The sequence below is a fragment of the Pteropus alecto genome, unplaced genomic scaffold (genome assembly GCF_000325575.1).
Source record: "Pteropus alecto unplaced genomic scaffold, ASM32557v1 scaffold111, whole genome shotgun sequence".
Classification (NCBI taxonomy): Eukaryota; Metazoa; Chordata; class Mammalia; order Chiroptera; family Pteropodidae; genus Pteropus; species Pteropus alecto.
Window position 1 is genome coordinate 6,081,614 of NW_006431915.1, and position 19,106 is coordinate 6,100,719.

The window sequence follows — 19,106 nt, forward strand, 5'->3', positions numbered from 1 at the left end:
ACCTCTCCCCTCCTGCGCCCCTGCGCCGGGCGCCTACCCTGTCCTGTTGCGGGAGCGCTGTCCGCCGCGGCGGCCGGAGCGGGCCGGGCCGGGGGATGGCGCTGCTGGACCTGGCCCTGGAGGGAATGGCCGTCTTCGGGTTCGTCCTCTTCTTGGTGCTGTGGCTGATGCATTTCATGGCCATCATCTACACGTGAGTAAGGGGCAGCTGAAGGAACCAGAGGCGAGGGTCGGGGCCTCAGGGCCAGGCGAGGGTGGGAGGGATTGCGCTTCGGAGGGGATTGGATTTGGGTGGGGGTGGAGAAAGCTAATTCTCAGACTGTTTCCACCATTCGCTCTCCTCCTGGACGAGCTGGGGAGGGGGGGGTCCTTGGGAGGGAAAAGTGGCGAGTGGTGGTGGTGGTGGCGTTTGCCGTGCTTCAGGCGACTGACTGCACAGCCAGGGGAAAGGAGACTACGTTCTTCTTACATGTCGCGCGGAAGGTTGCTTGCTTGGTTTGTGTGATTTTTCAGCCTAGCCAGATGTATGGTGTATTTTTTTTCCTCTCGACCTGGGCCACATTTCTGTTATATAGTGACCGTTTCCACTTTTATGGGAGGCGTACACAGCCACCTAGGAACCTGTGTGTATTCTTCCTGGAAGAGCTCTGTGCCCCTAGATAGGTGTGAAGCACCTGTTCACCTCGAAATATAGCCACCAAACCTCTGACCTGGCGTTATAGCCTTGAGTTGTGTCAGCTTGTACATTTCAGTATGTTTTCTTTCCTCCCCCTACCCCCAATTTCTTATTTGTTGTCTTGTTTAGATTTGTGTGTCATCCCCCCTCTTTCATTGTTAATTTAACGAATACTTCTTGAGGCCTACTAGATGCCACATTCACTGGAGACAGTGGTGAGCAGGACAGAATTTCTGTCCTCAGAGCTTATGTTCCAGAAGGAAGAGACAGATAGTAAAAATCCGAATAAAGTTATTTCCCAATTGTGATAAAGTCCATGAATAAGGTGAAACAGGGTGATAGGATGTATAATGACATGGAGTATGTGGCTAGTTTTGATATGAGTTGTTTAAATGTCGTTAAACTGAAATCAGCCTTCGTAAAGAAATGAATGACATGCGTAGAGCCCGGGATTCACGGTTTTTTTAGTCTAAAAAAGGATGATTGTACGGGGGTATTTTTTACCATCCACTAGAATAGGGTATATGTTAGTAGAGGAGAGGGGAGGACTTTAAGGGATTATTTTTAGTTTTTTTCACTTGTTACTAAAGAAAAAGTTTGCTTTTCCTTTTGAAAATGCTGCATTTTATTGTAGCGTGGCATTTCCTGGTACTGGAGAGGGATGCTACACTGTACAAGACACACAGATACTTCTTTGAAGATGAAAGGAAACATGCCACTTGGGTATTGTTGGTCTTAGTTTTTAGAGTTTGTGAGCTGTGGTCACTGAACATTCTGGAGTTCATTTTAAATATATGAATGTTTAAAATACAATTTTGTTACTTTTTCCAATCATAAAATAAGAAGTACTTTCTATATAAAGAATTTAGACAATACAGAGAGGAGTAAAGAAGAATGTTAAACACATACACACCAAACCTTTGTTAACCATTACCATGTCAACTTTTTGTGACACTCCTTCCTATTATATTTCTGTGTGTTAAGATAAAGGGGATGGGTGGAGGAAGAGAAGAAAGGGAAGGAAGGAGAAAGAAAGGGACCTTATTATGATTGTTCTGTAACTTGCTTTTGAAATTCATCTATTTAATAAATGCTTTTTGGGACGCTCTTTCGTACAAGGCACTGTTCTAGGTGCTGGAAATAAGATTGAACAAGACATTCAGGGCCTCTGCTCACATGGAGCTTCCATGTAACAAGTTGTGGCTATTTTTTTTTTTTTCATGTTAATAAGTATATGATCTCTGCATCATTTTTAATAGATGCATGGCATTTTCATATATGACATACTAATATTTATTTGTTGGTTTTGATGGTATTTAGGTTGTTCCCAGTATTTCAAGATTACAGACAACACCGATGAATTCATTTGCATAAATTTTTGAGAGATGACCTCCTTAGTTTACATTTCTGAGTTATTATTCTGCAGGAAGTGGTGCACATTTTAAACTTTGATACATATTGCTCTATAGCAAACTTGTATCTGTTCATAGCCCTAGTAACCCTGTAAAAATAGTCCCCATTTTTTCCTTAATAAGTATCAGGCTTTTTACTGTTTGCTTTTGTTTTTGCTTTAATTACTAGTTCCATTGAACACATTTATATGTTAATTACATCTAGTTGTAAGTTACATATTTATAATCCTTTGCCTGTGTTGTAATCTATTGCTGCATTGATCTTTTTGATATAAAGATTTTTTTTGTGATATAATTTTTCCCATTTGTTTTTTTAGTATTTTGAGTTTTCTTAGTTTCTTCTTTTTTTTCTTTCTTTACATTTTACTCTTTAATGTACTCAATATTTCGTTTTGTTTTATAATGAGATCTAAAGCCTTCATTTTAGCTTCATTTAAATATTTAGACACTTTTTCCAGGATCATTCGTTGAATGATTATTTAATTATTCTGCAGTTTTGAAATACTGTATTTATGATAGACTAAATTTTTCTATGTAGTTGGGGGTTTTATTTCAAGGCTCCCAGTGCTCTTTCATCGATGTATTCTTATACCAGACATCATCCACTGTTTTAATTAGAAGTTTTATTACCAGTGAGGCAAGCCCCTCATTATACATCTGCAAACTTTTTTGACTTTTTACACATTTTTACTTAAAGATGAACTTTTAGAATCTTGTTTTTTAAACTGGAATTGTTAAATGCATGGCTCAATTTGGAGAAAATTGACTTCTTTCAGCATAGGACCATGAAATATTCGTTTTTGTCTATTTTATGTATACATAACGATGAGGTCACACTTCTTTAATTAAAATTAACACTGGTGATGTAGCCAAATACTCTAAGTAACCATCAAGGAGTGTTTAGACTTAAGACAGCTCCTGAATCGTTTTAAGTTATTTACTTTGTGCTAAACTGCAGTTTTCTTAAAATACTTCTAGTTTTTGAGAATAATACTAACATTTAGCTAAGTCGAAATACTGTAGAGAGACTTTGTATTTATTTTCTAATACCCCACAGAGTTACTTTTTTTATTGACAGTAACAGGATCCTATAAAGTTATGTGGAAATAAAGAAAATGCAATTAGTTTACAACAGATTATAATGACTCGCTAAATAAAGGAATCTTATGAATACCTTTCTGAAATGGATAACTGAACATAAAGCAAATAATCAGCTTAATTGATGTATCAATTATTTTACCTTTTTCTTTTTGGTAAGTTCCTTCTGGTCTCACCTTCAAAATTATTTTCATGTTTGATTTGCTTCCTTTCTTGCTGAAGGAAAGATACTTCCAAAGTTAATTTGAGATATTTTTAAGCAGAGAACTAAGTTTTTTTCTCTCTCTTTCTACTCTTTAGTAAAATTGCAAATTTGATATCTCAACATTTTGACAAGCAAAGTTAAAGAACGTTGGCAACAACATTTTGGTTAAAATACTGTGCTGAGCATTCTGTATTTTATTGAAGAATATATTTTCTGAACATATGTTCTATGTCTTCTAAAATTCTCTTGAAATAAGGTAAAGTGTAAATAAGTTGAAGTAAACAGGTATCAGTACCCTCTTTCTTTGAAACTCGTGGAAATGGAGCCTGTTTTCAAAAACTCAGATGGCTCCATGTCTGGTTTTCAGATGCAGAATCTGTGGGCTCCTAATTGTTAAAAAAAAAAATGTTTAAGTCATGCAAATATTGTAGTGAAATCGCTGAGACAAACTTAAAAAACATTAAAGAAAACAATTGGTTATATTTTAAAAAATGCACTGTGTAATGGTATGTAGTTAATTTAGATTCAATGCTCTGTCGTATTGTATCTTCTTAAAATGAGATGAAGTCTGTGGCCATGCTACCCTGAACAAGCCCGATCCCGTGTGATCTCAGAAGCTAAGCAGGGTCGGGCCTTGTTAGTACTTGAATGGGAGACCACCTAGGAAGACCAGGTGCTAGAGACGTAAAAAATTAAAAAATAAGGGATTGTAAGCTGACAAGGCCCTTGCAATCTGTGAGGTCAACCAAGGGTTACTTCACCTAAAAAATAAATAAATAAATGAGGTCAAGAGCTGAGTATTGGCCTCTATTTAAAAATGGAGCTGAATATGATTAATCCAATGAACAATTCTTATTCCATGAAATTATTTGTTCTGATATCACAAATGTCTTATAATTGCTATAAGCCTGGGATATTTTTTAAATGAGGTAATTTATAAACTAGATTATTTTCAATATTTTGAAACTATATTCGCTGGTGTCTCTACATGCTGCTTTGCTCCTTTCCAATTTTAGTATATGTGCAGCCTAAGGGAGCACACCTTTCCAATTTTAATATTGAACTGATGCTTAGTCATTTCATTACACATTTTCGATGGTAGACATTTGTAAGATTTCTGCCTATAATGTTAAAGGTAATATTCAGATTAGAGCATTTGAAATTCAAGGCTCTTATTCCCAAGATTTCTATTTCCTAAAAATAACTAATAATTGTGGCCTCAGTAGGCAGAGTTGGTTAAGAGATCTTTCTGAGTTTTTCTTTTTTGAGAGCTAGTGTGGTTTGATAGCGAGGGCTGCAGTGACATCATATCAGAGCCTGGAACCAGTTGTTTTCTTCCTGTTTTTAGCCTTTAAGAGCCGTATTGCTGGATGATAAGGGAATCTAAACATGACACCTTGCCTTTTTCTCCTCCATCTCCATTCTTTTTCTCCTCTCTCTCTTCCCCATTCCTCCCCTCTTCAGATTATCACAATTTCCCCTTCTGTACATAATGTCCTAATGTTTAGTATTAGGCTTTCTCTTTTCTGTTAATTGACTCGGGGTGCCAGGCCTGTAAATATTAACTACCCTCTTGTAAACCAGAGATCCTTTTCCTGGAGATTTTTTTTTTTCAAGTTAATTCTGCTTTTTCTGACTTTTCTAGTATAACGATTTTTATACCTGCTGCATAGCTTTTGAATGGAATTTAAACACTCGTAATATGAACATAACTGATACACTACCTGTCAGAAATTAATTATAAATTTTGAATATCATTTTTAGATAGCATGGTTTTTGCCTTAAATTCATTAATACATTGGTGTTCTGAGCCTTAGTGGAATGTAAATTGAGAGCTTCTTGTCTTTCTTTAGTTCTGAGGATGCACTTGGACTTTGGTCAAATGTTGATCAGTGCAGGTCATTGCTGCCAGGACCACCTTTTGGTGCATGAATGGGGCCAATTGAGCCCCTTTAACCTGAGCCTGAGAAGATACTGAATTGGACTATAATGTGATAGCCTTAAAAAGCAAAATGAAAATTGTAATTCAGTGTTAATATTCAGTGACGGTTGTAGATTCATCATCCCTTTCCTTTTTCAACATCATTTCCTATACTTTATGTCTACCCGAGATTATTGAAACTATCTCTTCTCACTGGTATCTCTGTCTACAGCCTTATCCTGCTGGAGCTCTAATCTTAAATCATGTGCTTAAAATCTTACCATGGTTCCCCATTGCCTTCAGGGTAAAATTCAAACTCTCTAACAACATCTTTATAGTTCTTCAAGAGCCATCCCTTGTACCTGCATCTTCAGCAACATTGAATTACTGGCATTCCTTTGACTATGCAGTGTACTTTCTTTAGAATTCTCTTTCCTTTCTTTTTTTCTTTTCCCTCCCTCTCCTACTCTGCTTCCCTTCCCTCCTTTTTGTTTCACTCCGACTCCATCAAGTAATTTTAGACTTCAGCTCCTTACTGGGGTAGGCATCCCCTCTTATGTCCTTTCATAGTTCCTTGATTTTACTCATCTAAATTGTAAATGTGTGTTCAGTTTTCACTTTTTCCAATTGGGTTGTAAGCTTTTGAGAGTAGGGATGTTGTCTGATTTACCGTTGGTCTCCAATGTCTACTAGATACGCAATTATTATTTGTCGAATAAATGATCTTTGACTTTTTTCCAGTAGTAATGGTGGATTTTTGCTCATTCATTAATTCAGTATCATTTGGCAATTGTGATTTGAGGTAGATGGCCAGAATTTGGGATGCTTTCAAGAGCTGTGGACTTTAATGAACTTTGTGGGACCAAAGGTAACCGTTTTTTTCTCACTATTTCTAATTGCTGGTTAAAATAGCAGCTCTATCAATAACATGTTTACCTACAAATGTGACTCTCTCTCCCCCAACGTTTTCCAGAGGGAATGCCTGTCTTGCTGTTCATAATCTTTACACTTGGATCTGTGCTTTGGGGAATGCAGAGTCCCATGCTATCCTCAGTTAGTTGACGTGCAAATCATAACAAGTTCCCTCAACTTTTTCTCCATCCACAGAATTTAATTTTATTCACAAAATAGTTTAATTTAAACATTACGTTCAGCTTTGGGGAATTGTGTAGAAGAGAATTAGGATAGTCCCATTAGTTTCCTTTTGATTTGAAAAGAGTGGATTTTGACTTTATGGTACATTTGACGGTCTCTTGTATTTTTTGTGCATTATCTACTAAGACCATATCATCTGGGTGCCTTTCTTAATTGCTAGTAGCAAAATGCCACACTCTATTTTCCATTCACCAGGTCTAACTATTATCACCTAAGAGTTGGTGAGTTGAGGTGTTTTTTTGGGGGAAAGGAGCAAAATTAGTAAAGATCTATTTGTTTTCTATGGTGATGGAATCTTTTGTATTGTGTAGTATATAATTCTGTTGTCCAGTGGATATAGTTTGTGTTTTCCAATAAATTTAACTCACTGTTGGTTATTGTGTGCTCTCTGGGGCATCTTGTGTGTGCAGAGTTCAGGTGCTTTGTATTGCTGATGAATCCCCTCTTGATGAAATACCATTTTTGAAAAGATAAGTACTGTATCAAAATAACATGACACACAGTGATCATAATCACACAGTTACAGTCTCCAAGAGCACAGTTATAAGTAACAAATGAAGCCTTTAATCATTGGAAATTGTTGGCATGGACTGTAGGAAGTAGGGGACCTGCTGATATAGCAGTCAGCCTCCTTTTACATGAAATATTAACAAGCTTGGTAGCATGCAGCAGAGAGAAATTCCTGGAGTCAGATAAATTGCTTCAACTGAATCACACAGAAGAAATATAAAGACAGCACAATCTGGGGCTGTTAGCAAGGTGAACTTTGCCCTCAAGGAATCCATATTCTCCCTCAGAAGCCGGGAGGGAGATTCTTGTTTCTCACTTCTAGGAGGAGCAGCATGGTATTAGGTTGCTGCTCCTCTGACTAAATGGGAAGAGCACAGCCCGTCCTCTCTCTAAGAAGTTTCCTTTTATACCAGGCTTCCCTCCTGCTCAAAACTCAATTAGAATACATTTTAAAATGGTACAATCTATTAAACTGAGTGAGTGAGTTTGGGACGGAACAGAGAAGGATAAAGCAATAAGCTGAAATGATGAAGAAGACTAAGAATTTTAGAGATTGAGATGTTAGAAAATAAAAAATCAGCTAGGAAAAATAAGACCACCCCATCAGTTCAAAAGTTGAAAACCCTTATGCAGAGAGGCAATTAGGATTCATCAAGCCGAAGCAGCTCTGAAGCCCAGCAGAAGCCCTGGATATTTCTTACCATCACTTGGAGGTCTTTGAAATGTTCCCCAAATAGATGTTCCTCAAGGTCACAACAGAAGACGGGACCCTCAAGGCCTCTCTCTTTTGCCTGTGATTCATCCCTTGTGACCTTTTGGACTTGCTACTCTGAGAAGGCACCCCAGATGCAGTCCTGTTCCCCATCCCTGCTGCTGGCAGGGACGGCCCTGCAGCAGCATGCTGTGATCACCTCCCCCTCCCTGTGCATGGGGGTGACATGCCTTAATTATATGGATGGGATTTGTGTTTTCCCACAGAGTGACTCTAGCTCCTAATTTAAAGTTTAATTTAGAAATAATTCCCCAGGAAAAGGACACATTGAAATTTGACTGTGTTTTCTATCTTCCTGAAATTGCTCACTTACATTTTGGGATCATTTTATTCTTTAAAAATGAAACAAATCGAAACCATCGACTAGCCATATAGGAGGTCCGTTCCTTTTATACTCAAAGTGTTCCTGAAAATGTAACAAAATCAAATTTCTGAAGATCAAATGGATGTACATGTTAGGTGGGCAGATTCTATTCCAAGAGAACTAACAATATTAAAATTCCAAATTATGGCTCTGCTGGTCCTGATGCCTGAGACGTGCTGCCATTGATTGAGAGCTCCAAGTGTTGGAGTTGTGGGGCAGGGCCTTCCCTCTGGCAAGAGTGGCCTGGGAAGGCCACCTTGTCATATTTGCTCTGGGGACTGTGCTGGGTGTGGTGATTCAATGGTCAACAAAACAGAATAGTCTTTCCTAGAGTTCCTCAAAACACCTTCATTCCAGAATGTAGTATTGTTTGGATTACATAGTAACCAGTAGTTACTTTGTACATTGCATCTATTACTTTGTACATTGACCTATGGAAATTATTTTACCTTTGTCTCTCAGCTGAGGGTGGCAACCTTTCACTGAGCCAAGTGGCTACAGAATCTAACATTTTGAATCAGGCTCTGAAGATAGAGGAATTAAGAGAAGCCAGGATTATGTGGTGGCTCTGCCCAACTGAGAACTCATCTCATAGTTTAAAAGGGGAGCTCAACTGAAAAACAGTAACAGGTCATTTTCGGTGGATGGTAATTTGTGGTATTTAATGTTCCTCATGGTCATACTTGCATTGTTTTTACATTTCGGATGATGTCCGTAAAATTGGTTCCTAAATATTGGGTGTGATTTTAACTTTGAAAATAATTTTATCCTAAATATTGGATATAATTTAAACTTTGTATTAAATGTGTTTTATATCATGTTTTGACCATTTTTTACTGTGATTTGGGGCTTTTGATGATTCTCCTTTCCCCGTTAGATTTTTCTTAATACATGAGAGTTGGTTCTTTTTTTTTGTGAAAAACCAACATGATGACCTAATATTGAAATATGTATGAATCTTTAAATGTATGGATTTCTAGTTCTTCCATTTTGGTGTATGGGTGTCGTCAGTGTTCAACATCTCTAAATCTCTTATCAGAACTATGGTAATTCAGAGAAGTTATATTTGGTGGGAAATGTCCTTAAAATTAGCTGAGTTTTTAAAATTGCCAATAATAGCTATTATTGAATGTTTATTTTGTGGCTGAATGTCATCTATTTCTCACAACTACTTCATAATGTAGGTACTATTATCCACACTTAAAAAAAAAAGAAAAACTTTAGATAAAGAAGTAACTTGGCTAAGGATAACACAGCTGTGAAGCTGATATAGAAATCCAGACCGTCTACCTCCGGCCCAGGCTCTTAAACCAGCATGCTATATATACTGCCAACGATAACCTCAAAATAATCCCAGAAGTAATCCATAGGAATAGGGTATCTGTATGGGAATTTCTCCAGTTGCTGTGAATCTTAAATTACTGATCATTGGCAACATTTAGATTTCTGTGGAGAGAGCCTTGCTTGTTCTCTTCCGCATCCTCACGCCACTTGTATAGATATAGCTCCTTCACAGGCTTCTGGTTTTCAAGCCATCCCATCCATAACTGCTGATCTTTCTAAGAGTTTCCACCTCATTCCTCTTCTTACAGTAATCTAGTCTTCTTAGGCCCAATATTTGCAACTTTGACTGTACTTTGGAATCACTGAGAGGGATTTTTTTAAAAAGACGGCTGCCTGGGTCTCAGCCCTGGAGATTTCGATTTAAGTGGTCTGGGCATCAGGATTTTTTTTTTTTTTTTTTTAACTCCTCAAGTGATTTTCATGTGCAGTCAAAGTTGAGAACAACTTCCCTGTGGTATTTATATTTATCCACAGTTGTGACCTCTACTTTCTACCTCTTGGCTCCATTTCTCCATCTAACCCAGAACTCACAGTTCATCACTTCATTATCTTGCCCCTGGCCTTCCTTCATATCAGTCTGCCCTGTTATCCTGAACCCATCATAATTTATAGCTTCTCAACTTTCAAAGTCCTGTAGAGGGTCATCACACAGCCATGTGGATTAGTACTGCTACACATTCATGGTCTCAGATCTCAGCTAAGCCCACAGTGCTATCTGGCAGTACTTTGTTTCTATATTTAGCTCTGTCACCCATTACTGGCAGACCCTCACCATTCTACCCTCATGATTGTCAGATTACTGTAATTCCTACTTTACACGGTGGATCCTAACATGTCATTAATTACTTTTTATTTTCTCTTTCTTTACCCTTTCACAAGTTCTTTCTCCTTACCATGTATACTCAAGTATTAAAAGCAAAAAATAATTAAAAATTAAACTGAAAAGCCCTTCTCCATCTAGTCAGTCTTTGGCCCTTTTACTCACCGTCAGGTTTCAGGAAAAGCTAGTGTTTGTTTATTCACTGTTATCACATCTCACCTCCCATTCATGTACCTTTTAACCTTTTTTTTTAAAATCTATATACCCCTACCCAGAGTGCTCTGAGGTCACCAAGGACACAGACCAGTGGATATTTCAGACTAGTGGACATCGCAGTTCTTGTGTTGACCTCTTCACAATGTTCAATGTTGTTCTTTCTTGAACCCTTTCAAAAAGAAAACAGCCTAGCCAAATAAACCCTTCTGTGACTTTACTTTCTTCCTGGCTGTCTTTCTACTTCTCTGTCACTCGCTCACTCTTAGTGTCCCTTCTTGCATTACTGGTTCTGTAATATTAGTTATATTGATTTGTGGCCACCTGCTGATGGCATGTTCTACATGGGAGAGATTATGTATTTATCAAACCGTGGATGGCCCCCGTATATTTATCTCTAGACTAACCATACCTTCTAAGCTCTATATATCTATTTATTTACTCTTCATTTACTCAGCATTTTTTAAAAAAATTAGGAACATATTATGTACCATAGTTTTGCTGGGCCCTGGGAAATTATAGTCTACTGTAGTGTGTCTTCAAGTGTGATTCACTGCACCAGAATCATTTTGAGATGTTTATAAAAATACACATTCATAGGACGTTACATGTACTAAATGTTGAAAAACAGTAGTGTCCACTTGTAGTCTTAAGAGTAACTTTAAAATTAGTGTGTTCGAAACAGTGCTCATCGCTCTCTCCCATCTCTTGGGCCCAGATTTTATGAATGACACCACTGGTTTCCTACACCCGAGCCTGGGAGTCATCCATTTGCACTTCTCATTCTCCACCTTCCTCATTGCTCACCGGCCAAGCCCCATGAATTCTGAATTCTTACTTTCTCTCTTCATTTCCTTTGCTACTTTCTGCTCTTTATTTGTACACCCATCTTTTTCTTTTGGGCTTTTATAATATTTTCCTTCGCCTTCCATCTCCCTTGCTTCTACTTTATTTTCTTAACTTCTGTAAATACAGAAATGATCATTGTTCCTTCCTTATGGTATTTCATGGTTATCTCTTGCCTATGGGATGAACTACAGCCTTTTCAGCCTTGTCAGTGAAGTCGAGGAAGGGTTTATAGCCCGGGAGAGTCTTAAAGCAGTGCTTCTCAAGCTCGAACGTGCCTGTGAATCACCTGGAGATCTTGTTAAAAACACAGATTCTGAATTTCTAGCAAGCTTTCAGCTGATGTTAATGCTCCTGGTCAGTGGACCAGACTTGGAGTATGAAATTCTTAAAGGACCACCTCTCAGGAGAAGTTAGAGTCTTCAATTTCTTCACTCACAAAGTGGTCTAAACATAGCTTTATTATAGTCTGTATCACAGTGCATTTACACAGACTTGTACAGAAGTTGCTGCTGAAACAGAGGTGGCCAGAGGTGGCGTGCACACATGTGAGTCACTTCTCCTAGTCTAAACACATAGAAATGCTCTAATGGTTACACACACAGATAGACACACACACACACGGGGGGTGGGGGGCGCTAAGAATAAGAAAGGAAGATCTCCAGGTCCCAGAAATGAAGAGGGAGTGCAAAGTTAGGCTTATCTACTGTCAATCCCGGTGACAGTTCTTGGTGGTTTTCTAATTATCGACACCCCCCCTCCCCCCCCCATACACACACATCATTGGTTATATTGTCCTGGTTCTTTGCCTGCCTGGTAAATTTTTATTAGGTGCCAGACATTCTCCATTTACTTTTGCTGGGTGCTGGATATTTTTATATTTCTGGACTGTCAACTCCGTCTCTTCAATTCAGGAGAGATCCTCCTGGGTTCTGCCTGGGTTTCTCTTCTCTATGCCATGGCCTGGAAGTTGTCTCAAAGCAGTAACCTGGGGCAGTTGAAGGGCTCAACTTATTTCTTTTCCAAGTCTCAGGAATCAGTGTACCTCTTTACCTGATGTCCAATATCTTAAAAAACATCATTTCCTATATTTTGTATGATTTTTTTTTTTATTCTGGTGATATTGGTTCATGAAATCCAGTAAGTTTCGGGCATACAATTCAACAGTAAGGCATATGTACATGTGTGTATGATTTTTTTAAATCGTTTCAGATGTGAGAGTAAATCCAGTCTCTGTCTCTTCATCTTGTCCAAAAGTTGCAGTCCTGTGGGATGGGAGAAGGGGCGCCAGGGTTTTTTTTTTGATACTTACATAAGGACAGAGACAAGACTGCAGACTCTTTGTAGTGGCCAAACCCTGGAAACAACCCAAATGTCTATCAACAGAAAGTAGATAAAGTGTGGTCTGTTAATACAAGGAATACTCTGCTGTAATGAGAGTAAATGAACTATAACTCAGTGTAACCACCAAGGTGAATCTCACAAACATGATGTGAAGTAAAAGAAACCGGGCACGAAGGAGTACGTCCTATAGGATTCCATTTAGATACAATTTTAAAGCTGGCAAAATTAGCCTGTGGTGTTAGAAGTCAGGGTGGTGGTTACCCTTGAGGGGAGTAGATGGAAGAAGGGGACATGAAGGAGTCCTTGGGTTCTGGTGACACTCTTGTTTCTTCATCTGGGTACTGGTCACATGGATGTTTCATTTTTGAGAAAATTCGTTGAGCTGTATACTTATATGTAACTTTACTATATGTATGTAATGCATCCGGTATTAAAGGTGCTCTCCCAGTCCCCTTTCCCCCAAAAGGTCAGGGCCATAAGCCAAACGCTTGACAGGAAGTTTGAACTGGATTCCCAGTATAGAACCTGAAACAGAAACTTCTATACCCAGAATCCTGGAAGAAAGCAAAACACATGGTCTAGGCTACGGGTAGAAATGGGCACCCACCAGGAATCCTGTGCAACATGTGGGTGCAGTCAGCTCAAGTTCACGCCATCTAGGTAATGCAGAAACCATGGCTTGAAACCACTGTGTTAGGACCCTGTCAGAGCCACTCATAAAACCAGGCCACTTGGAGGATTCTACCACTGAGGCCACTTTTGAGCTACCAGTAAGGGGTTCTGTGATCAGTTCTCTTCACCATAAACCTGGAGAGGGCGTCATTGTTGTTGGCGAGTCACAGAGTCTTTGATAAAGAACTGCATTCTTGATGTGAAAAGCTCTTCAAAGCATAGGGAGGCATCGCCGTATTAGCATTTAAAGTAAAAACGTCTTAATAAAGAGGTGGAAGAAGGGAGAAATACGATCAGCACCTGACTATTTAGCACTGTTTAAATTATCCTCGTTTTTAATCTAAAGCCTTGCCAAATGCAGTGTGTCTGTGAGCCGGGTTTCTCTGTGATTGGTCATCGCCTCACGTGCATGTTTCGATAGAGTTTAATAGCACGTAGTGATCACACAACAAGACCAAGAAATAAAAATTTCTGGGATTTTAGGCCTTTTATTCTGTCCTCCGTGTCTCAGACTCTTTCATGATTTCAGTGTCTTTGCTTCTCCTCCTCTTTGTGCTGCATTCTGGATAATTCCTTCAAATCTGGTTCCACTTCTGTAGTTCTCTCTTAAAAACTGTGTATACACAACCTTCTGTTTTACCTGTCTATTGAGTTCCTAATATCAGTGATCATAATTTTCATTTCTAGACATTGTGTTGTTCTTTTCATATATTTGTGGTCACATATGATGGTCTCCGTCATTCCATCTCTTGGGATTTGTTCAACCAACACAGGTAGTTTGCTTTCTGGGTTCCAAACGCATGTGATTAGGTGTTCTCCAGAGAGAATTTTTCCTTTTATTTCCCTTTACTCACGATGAATCCTAGATAGGCAGCATCCCCATCTTCCCTCTGTGGGCCAGGATTTCCTACTTTGCCCTTCAGCGATTCCATATTTATAGAAGGTTCTATGAACAGATTTTCTATGACTCTTGTCTCAGGTTTGTCACCATCTCTAGGTCATCAGGGCCGACAGAGGGCCCCAGGGCAAGCAATGTCTCCAGCACTCACTCACTCAGAGATTTCTCCTCATTTCTGTCCTGGGAGGCTTTCGTTTATTTTCCTAACAGTTCAATTGTGTATTTAAAAACATGCTTTTAGTGCACTCGTATTAAAAAGGAGGGGATAAACTTATAAACATTATGTGAGGATTTCTATACATGTATGTATATGTTTTGGTTTGTATACATGCATTTTAAAAAATCTCTAGAAGGGTAGGTAAGACACTAATAATGCTGGGGAGGTGGTGATAGGAATGAGGCGGAATGGGGGACAGGGAGACAATATATTAATGAACATCTTAATATATTTTATGATGTGAATCATGTGGTTATATTACCTGTTCAATCAAGTATATAATCTTGAAGTACTGTACTCGGTGGGTTTCTCTAGACATCTAGTCTCCTCTTTTGTTAGAAATGGAATAGTGGTCATTTTTGTGGTTATATGAATTTTAGATCGTGGTTTAATCTCTGTGCAGCCTTCTAGATAAACTCTGTGGATCAGTGTATTCCAACCTATCTATGACAAAGGATCAGTCCTTTAAAATTTTCCAATCCATCATAGACTAATACTGTGGTAAACTACAATAAAAATAAATTACTGGTCATGTGCCCAGATATCGTGGCAATATTAAATGGCTATTAAAACTTCGCAGTGCTTTCTCTCGGTTTCTTCTCATCACTGACAAGTAGAAAGCAGCTCGTGGACTGGACCACACTGAGCAGCACTGCTGTAGATGGTGCTCTGTTGTTTTCTGGCTTCTGGCATGTTGATTGGAAATTGATACACTGTCTTTTAAATTTCTTGTTGGTTTAAAATTGTTTTCTATTGTGGGTAACCTGTTTTCTTTCTATAAAGATGTTTGTACAGCCTTACCTGAAACATTGTTTACTGCTCTGCCTTAATTAGCTAGGAGTGAGCCTGTGGCTGACTGCTCTGAGTGATAGTACTGGTGTACTTCAGAAGTCATTCATAGATTAATAGTGTATTGATGCTGGCGTTTTCTTCATCTTCTAGAAGGTCTCATTGGTTGGTTTTCATGCTGCTAAGTCAGGACTGTCATCTGGCTGCCAGCAATGGTAAGATGCCATTGAGTTCAGATGTGTTGAAATGTGAAAGAACTTGTGTCTTAAGATATCTTGCAGATGTCCCATGTTTGTTCTGGCCTCTGTTGAGTGCTTGGAGATGCTTACGAGAAGGGGGAAGGAAGCCTTTGGTGATTTCCTTTAGAAACTTCACTCCTCTGCTGAAGGCATCTCATCTCTTTATGGTGTCAGCAGCCTGACATTAACTGGGTTACATTGTCTCTTCCCTCATTGGCATGACTTCCCTCTTAAGCCCTGTGCGTGCAGCACTCTTGGCGTGGACCAGCACTGAGAACCTTGGCAAACTTATCTGTGAGTTGCTGGCACTGGTATATTTTCCAGTGTCATTCATAGACAATTTTCTCATCGTTGAGATTTCTTTTTTCTCACGTTCAACTTACCCCTGTTCCACCCCTGCCATTTGGAACTTGTGAATAGTGGGAGTTTACTAGTTATCCCATTTTCTTGCTTGCCATGCACGAGGCTTCGTACTTCTTTCAGTTATGTGTTATCTGGGCCGTTTGTAAAGGAAATTTCTCAAATTTTTCTGGTTATTCTTCCGTATTTTTCTAGTGCAGATAGGGATTTCCCCCCGCTTCCCCCACCGTTTTTATAGTTCTTTGGCCAGTTTGATGGCAGTTTGGGAGGAAGGATAGTTAATGTGTGGGCTCTAACGCTGTCTTTCATTTTTTCACCAGGTATTTATTGAATGTCTTGCTCTATGCCCAGCATAGTTCTAGGCACCGAGAGTACAGCAGTAGACAATAGTCTTTAGTCTGGCCTTCACTGGACTATTCCTTCTGCTTAATTCCGGTTTTCCTAAACTTGAACCTTACTAGGTTCTGCTTTTCTTCGTTTTCAGATCCCCTTTAGAAAGATATCAATTAAGAAATATTTTAATTTCCACCTTAGCAATTTATTGACAACTCTGTACATACTATACATAGATTTGGCACTAATATATTCTCCAGAAATAACGTATATATCTTTTGCTTTTTAGCCGATTACACCTCAACAAGAAGGCAACGGACAAACAGCCATATAGCAAGCTCCCAGGTGTGTCTCTTCTGAAACCACTGAAAGGGGTGGACCCTAACCTCATCAACAACTTGGAAACATTCTTTGAGTTGGATTATCCCAAAGTGAGTACCGTGTTGTCCTCCTCAGAAATGGGCTAGACTATGTTTTTGTTTTTGTGTTTTCCCCCTCATTATGTCAGCCTCATAAAATGTATGTTGTAGTAGCAGTAGTCACAGAAATGGAGTCGAAGAAGGGGTGTAAATTCCTTTTCTAACCGCTTCTGTGTCCGTCTGAATTAGAAGTCCCTGAATAAACCTCCTGGAACTCAGACAGTATTAAGTGCCTGGTGGTTTGAATATAAAAATCTTATTCCACAAGAGTCGCATGTGAACAGTAGAAGAGGAGTCGGTGAGAGTGAAAAAGCAGAGCTCAGTGTCCCGAACTGGGGTGCAGGACAGCTAGAACTCAGTGGAATGCCCCTGAGAACCCGGCTTTGCGCCAGGAATGTTAGTGGTAAGGTAGGGCTTTGTCCGACGTAATTTTTAATTTCTTTGTTTTTCTGGGTTTTACTACATAATTGTATTGCTCATCTCATTTATTTACATAATTTGTAAATCTGTAAACTCAGTGTACTTTCTTCATTGGAGAACTTCTAGTTTCCTGAGTTGAGAGTATTCTTTTTATCTCTTCCCTTTAGTTTCTTAGGAGAACTTAATAGTTCTTGATGTTAGTAGTTTACTGTTGCTTTTTAAATTGCCTGTTTGAGATAGTGCTTTTGAAAGGGCGTTCTGGTGGCGGTAGATACTTCTAAGAAGGTTGTGTCTTTAAATTTCTACCTGCTTGTTTTTCAGTCTTGCTTAGTTTTTCTTCTGTTGTCTCTATTCACTTGTCTCAATTTTTACCCTTATTGCCTCAGTTTTTTAATAGTTTTTGCCACTTGGAGACTCTTTCTCTCTGATTTCTTTAGGACAGTGTTGCCCAAGTAGTTAGAAGGAAGGTGAGATATACACACCACGCGTCTCATGATGAACAGTTTTCATGGTCTTTTTTCTTTTAGCCTTTATTTTTCTCAGTAGCACTAGTGAAAGGAATAGCGAAGACAGATGTGATAGCCTTAATCCAGGTCTTATTAAGTATGTAGACATGAATATCATTCAGTTATTTTTTAATGTTGTTGTTATATTATCACTTTCAGAGTTTTGGAGTCTAGGTGTTTGAAGCTAATATGGAGCAAAAAGTTATATTCCAGTTTGTGTGTGTTGATATATATAATGAATAATTTTAGAGAGCCAAATTACATGCATGTATTAATCTATCTGATAAATTAAATATGTAATTTAAAAGAATAAGATATGTACCTGATTTAAAATTTTTAATTTTAATTTTTAAATTAAATATATTGGGGTAACATTTTTTAATAACGTTACATAAGTTTCAGGTGTATAATTCTATGATACATCATCTGTATATTCCACTGTGTGCTCATCACCCAAAATCTAGTCTCCTTCCATCACCATATTTCTGACCCCCTTTACCTTCTTCATCCTCCCCCAATCCCCTTCCCTTCTGGTAACCACCATACTGTTGTCTGTGTCTGTGAGTTTGTTTGTCTGTTGTTTTTTGTTTTATAACCCACAAATGAGCGAAATCATGAATCTTATCCTTTTCTATCTGACTTATTTTATTTAGCACGCTAGTGTTGTCACAAATGGCAATATTTCATCTTATTTTATGGCTGAGTTGTACTTGATTTTTTTCAAACTAAAAATGCAAAGGATGGCCTTTAATAATTGAGGAAGAATCATATAAATAAAATTAATTGTAAAACAAGGCTTTGCAGTGAGAAAAATGGAAAATTTTCAAGCCCCATTGTATACATATAATTAGCCCCATTTCAGTTAGCCCCATTATATAAATAGATGCAAAGGAGAATTAACTTTTATGAATGCAAGAATATTTTCACTTATTATGAGTGAATCTCAGAGCATAGGTTAGAATCATATGCATTTATTCTTGTGAAACATAATCTCACTTTTCAGTTTTTTACCCATCATTCTACCCTTTCCCCTTTTCCCACTCAACTGCTCTTAAAACCTAGTTATGGAATTTTTATGTTGCAGCTCTTATGATAGCCATGGAATTTAAAGGGTTGCAGAAGTTAGTGTGGGTTTTATTTGTAGAAAGTTTTAAAAAATTACTCCAGGAACATACGTAGCCATTAATTATGAACAGTTAAGATAGAATCAGTCATTGATTTCTTCTTCTAAATGAAGGTTTACAATTTGGGATTATCTCAAGAGCTCTAGTTTTCACTTAGTTCTTTTTCCATTTAAATTATGTCATCAAGGCATTTAAATTGGTTGAGAAAGCAATTTTGATACTTTTTATAAAACAAGGAGCAGTATATGCAAGAGATTATTTTTAGTTTTTCTAGCTCATAATTTTATTTTCTAATTATAAAAGTAAACTACAACGTCCCTAATATTAACACCATATACTTCTCAAAAATTTTTTTAGTATAACCTAGTAGAGCTTTTTTTCCTTCCTATTGAGTAAATTTCTAGTATTCTATTTTACAAAGTTTTCTCCTGCTGGGGAAAAAGGTTAAG

The 19,106-nt window shown here is 38.2% G+C and overlaps 1 protein-coding gene and 1 pseudogene across 1 annotated transcript in view; both read left to right on the forward strand.

Moving 5' to 3' along the window:
• Positions 1-6: 6 nt before the first annotated feature.
• The window catches only part of UGCG (UDP-glucose ceramide glucosyltransferase), a 29,731-nt gene continuing 10,631 nt past the window's right edge, over positions 7-19,106 (forward strand). The window contains exons 1-2 of the mRNA XM_006906105.3: positions 7-193; positions 16,478-16,619. Coding sequence (XP_006906167.1) covers positions 96-193; positions 16,478-16,619 — 240 coding nt within the window. The 5' untranslated portion in view covers positions 7-95. The remainder of the gene's footprint in view (positions 194-16,477; positions 16,620-19,106) is intronic.
• LOC112473167 lies at positions 3,958-4,076 on the forward strand (annotated as a pseudogene).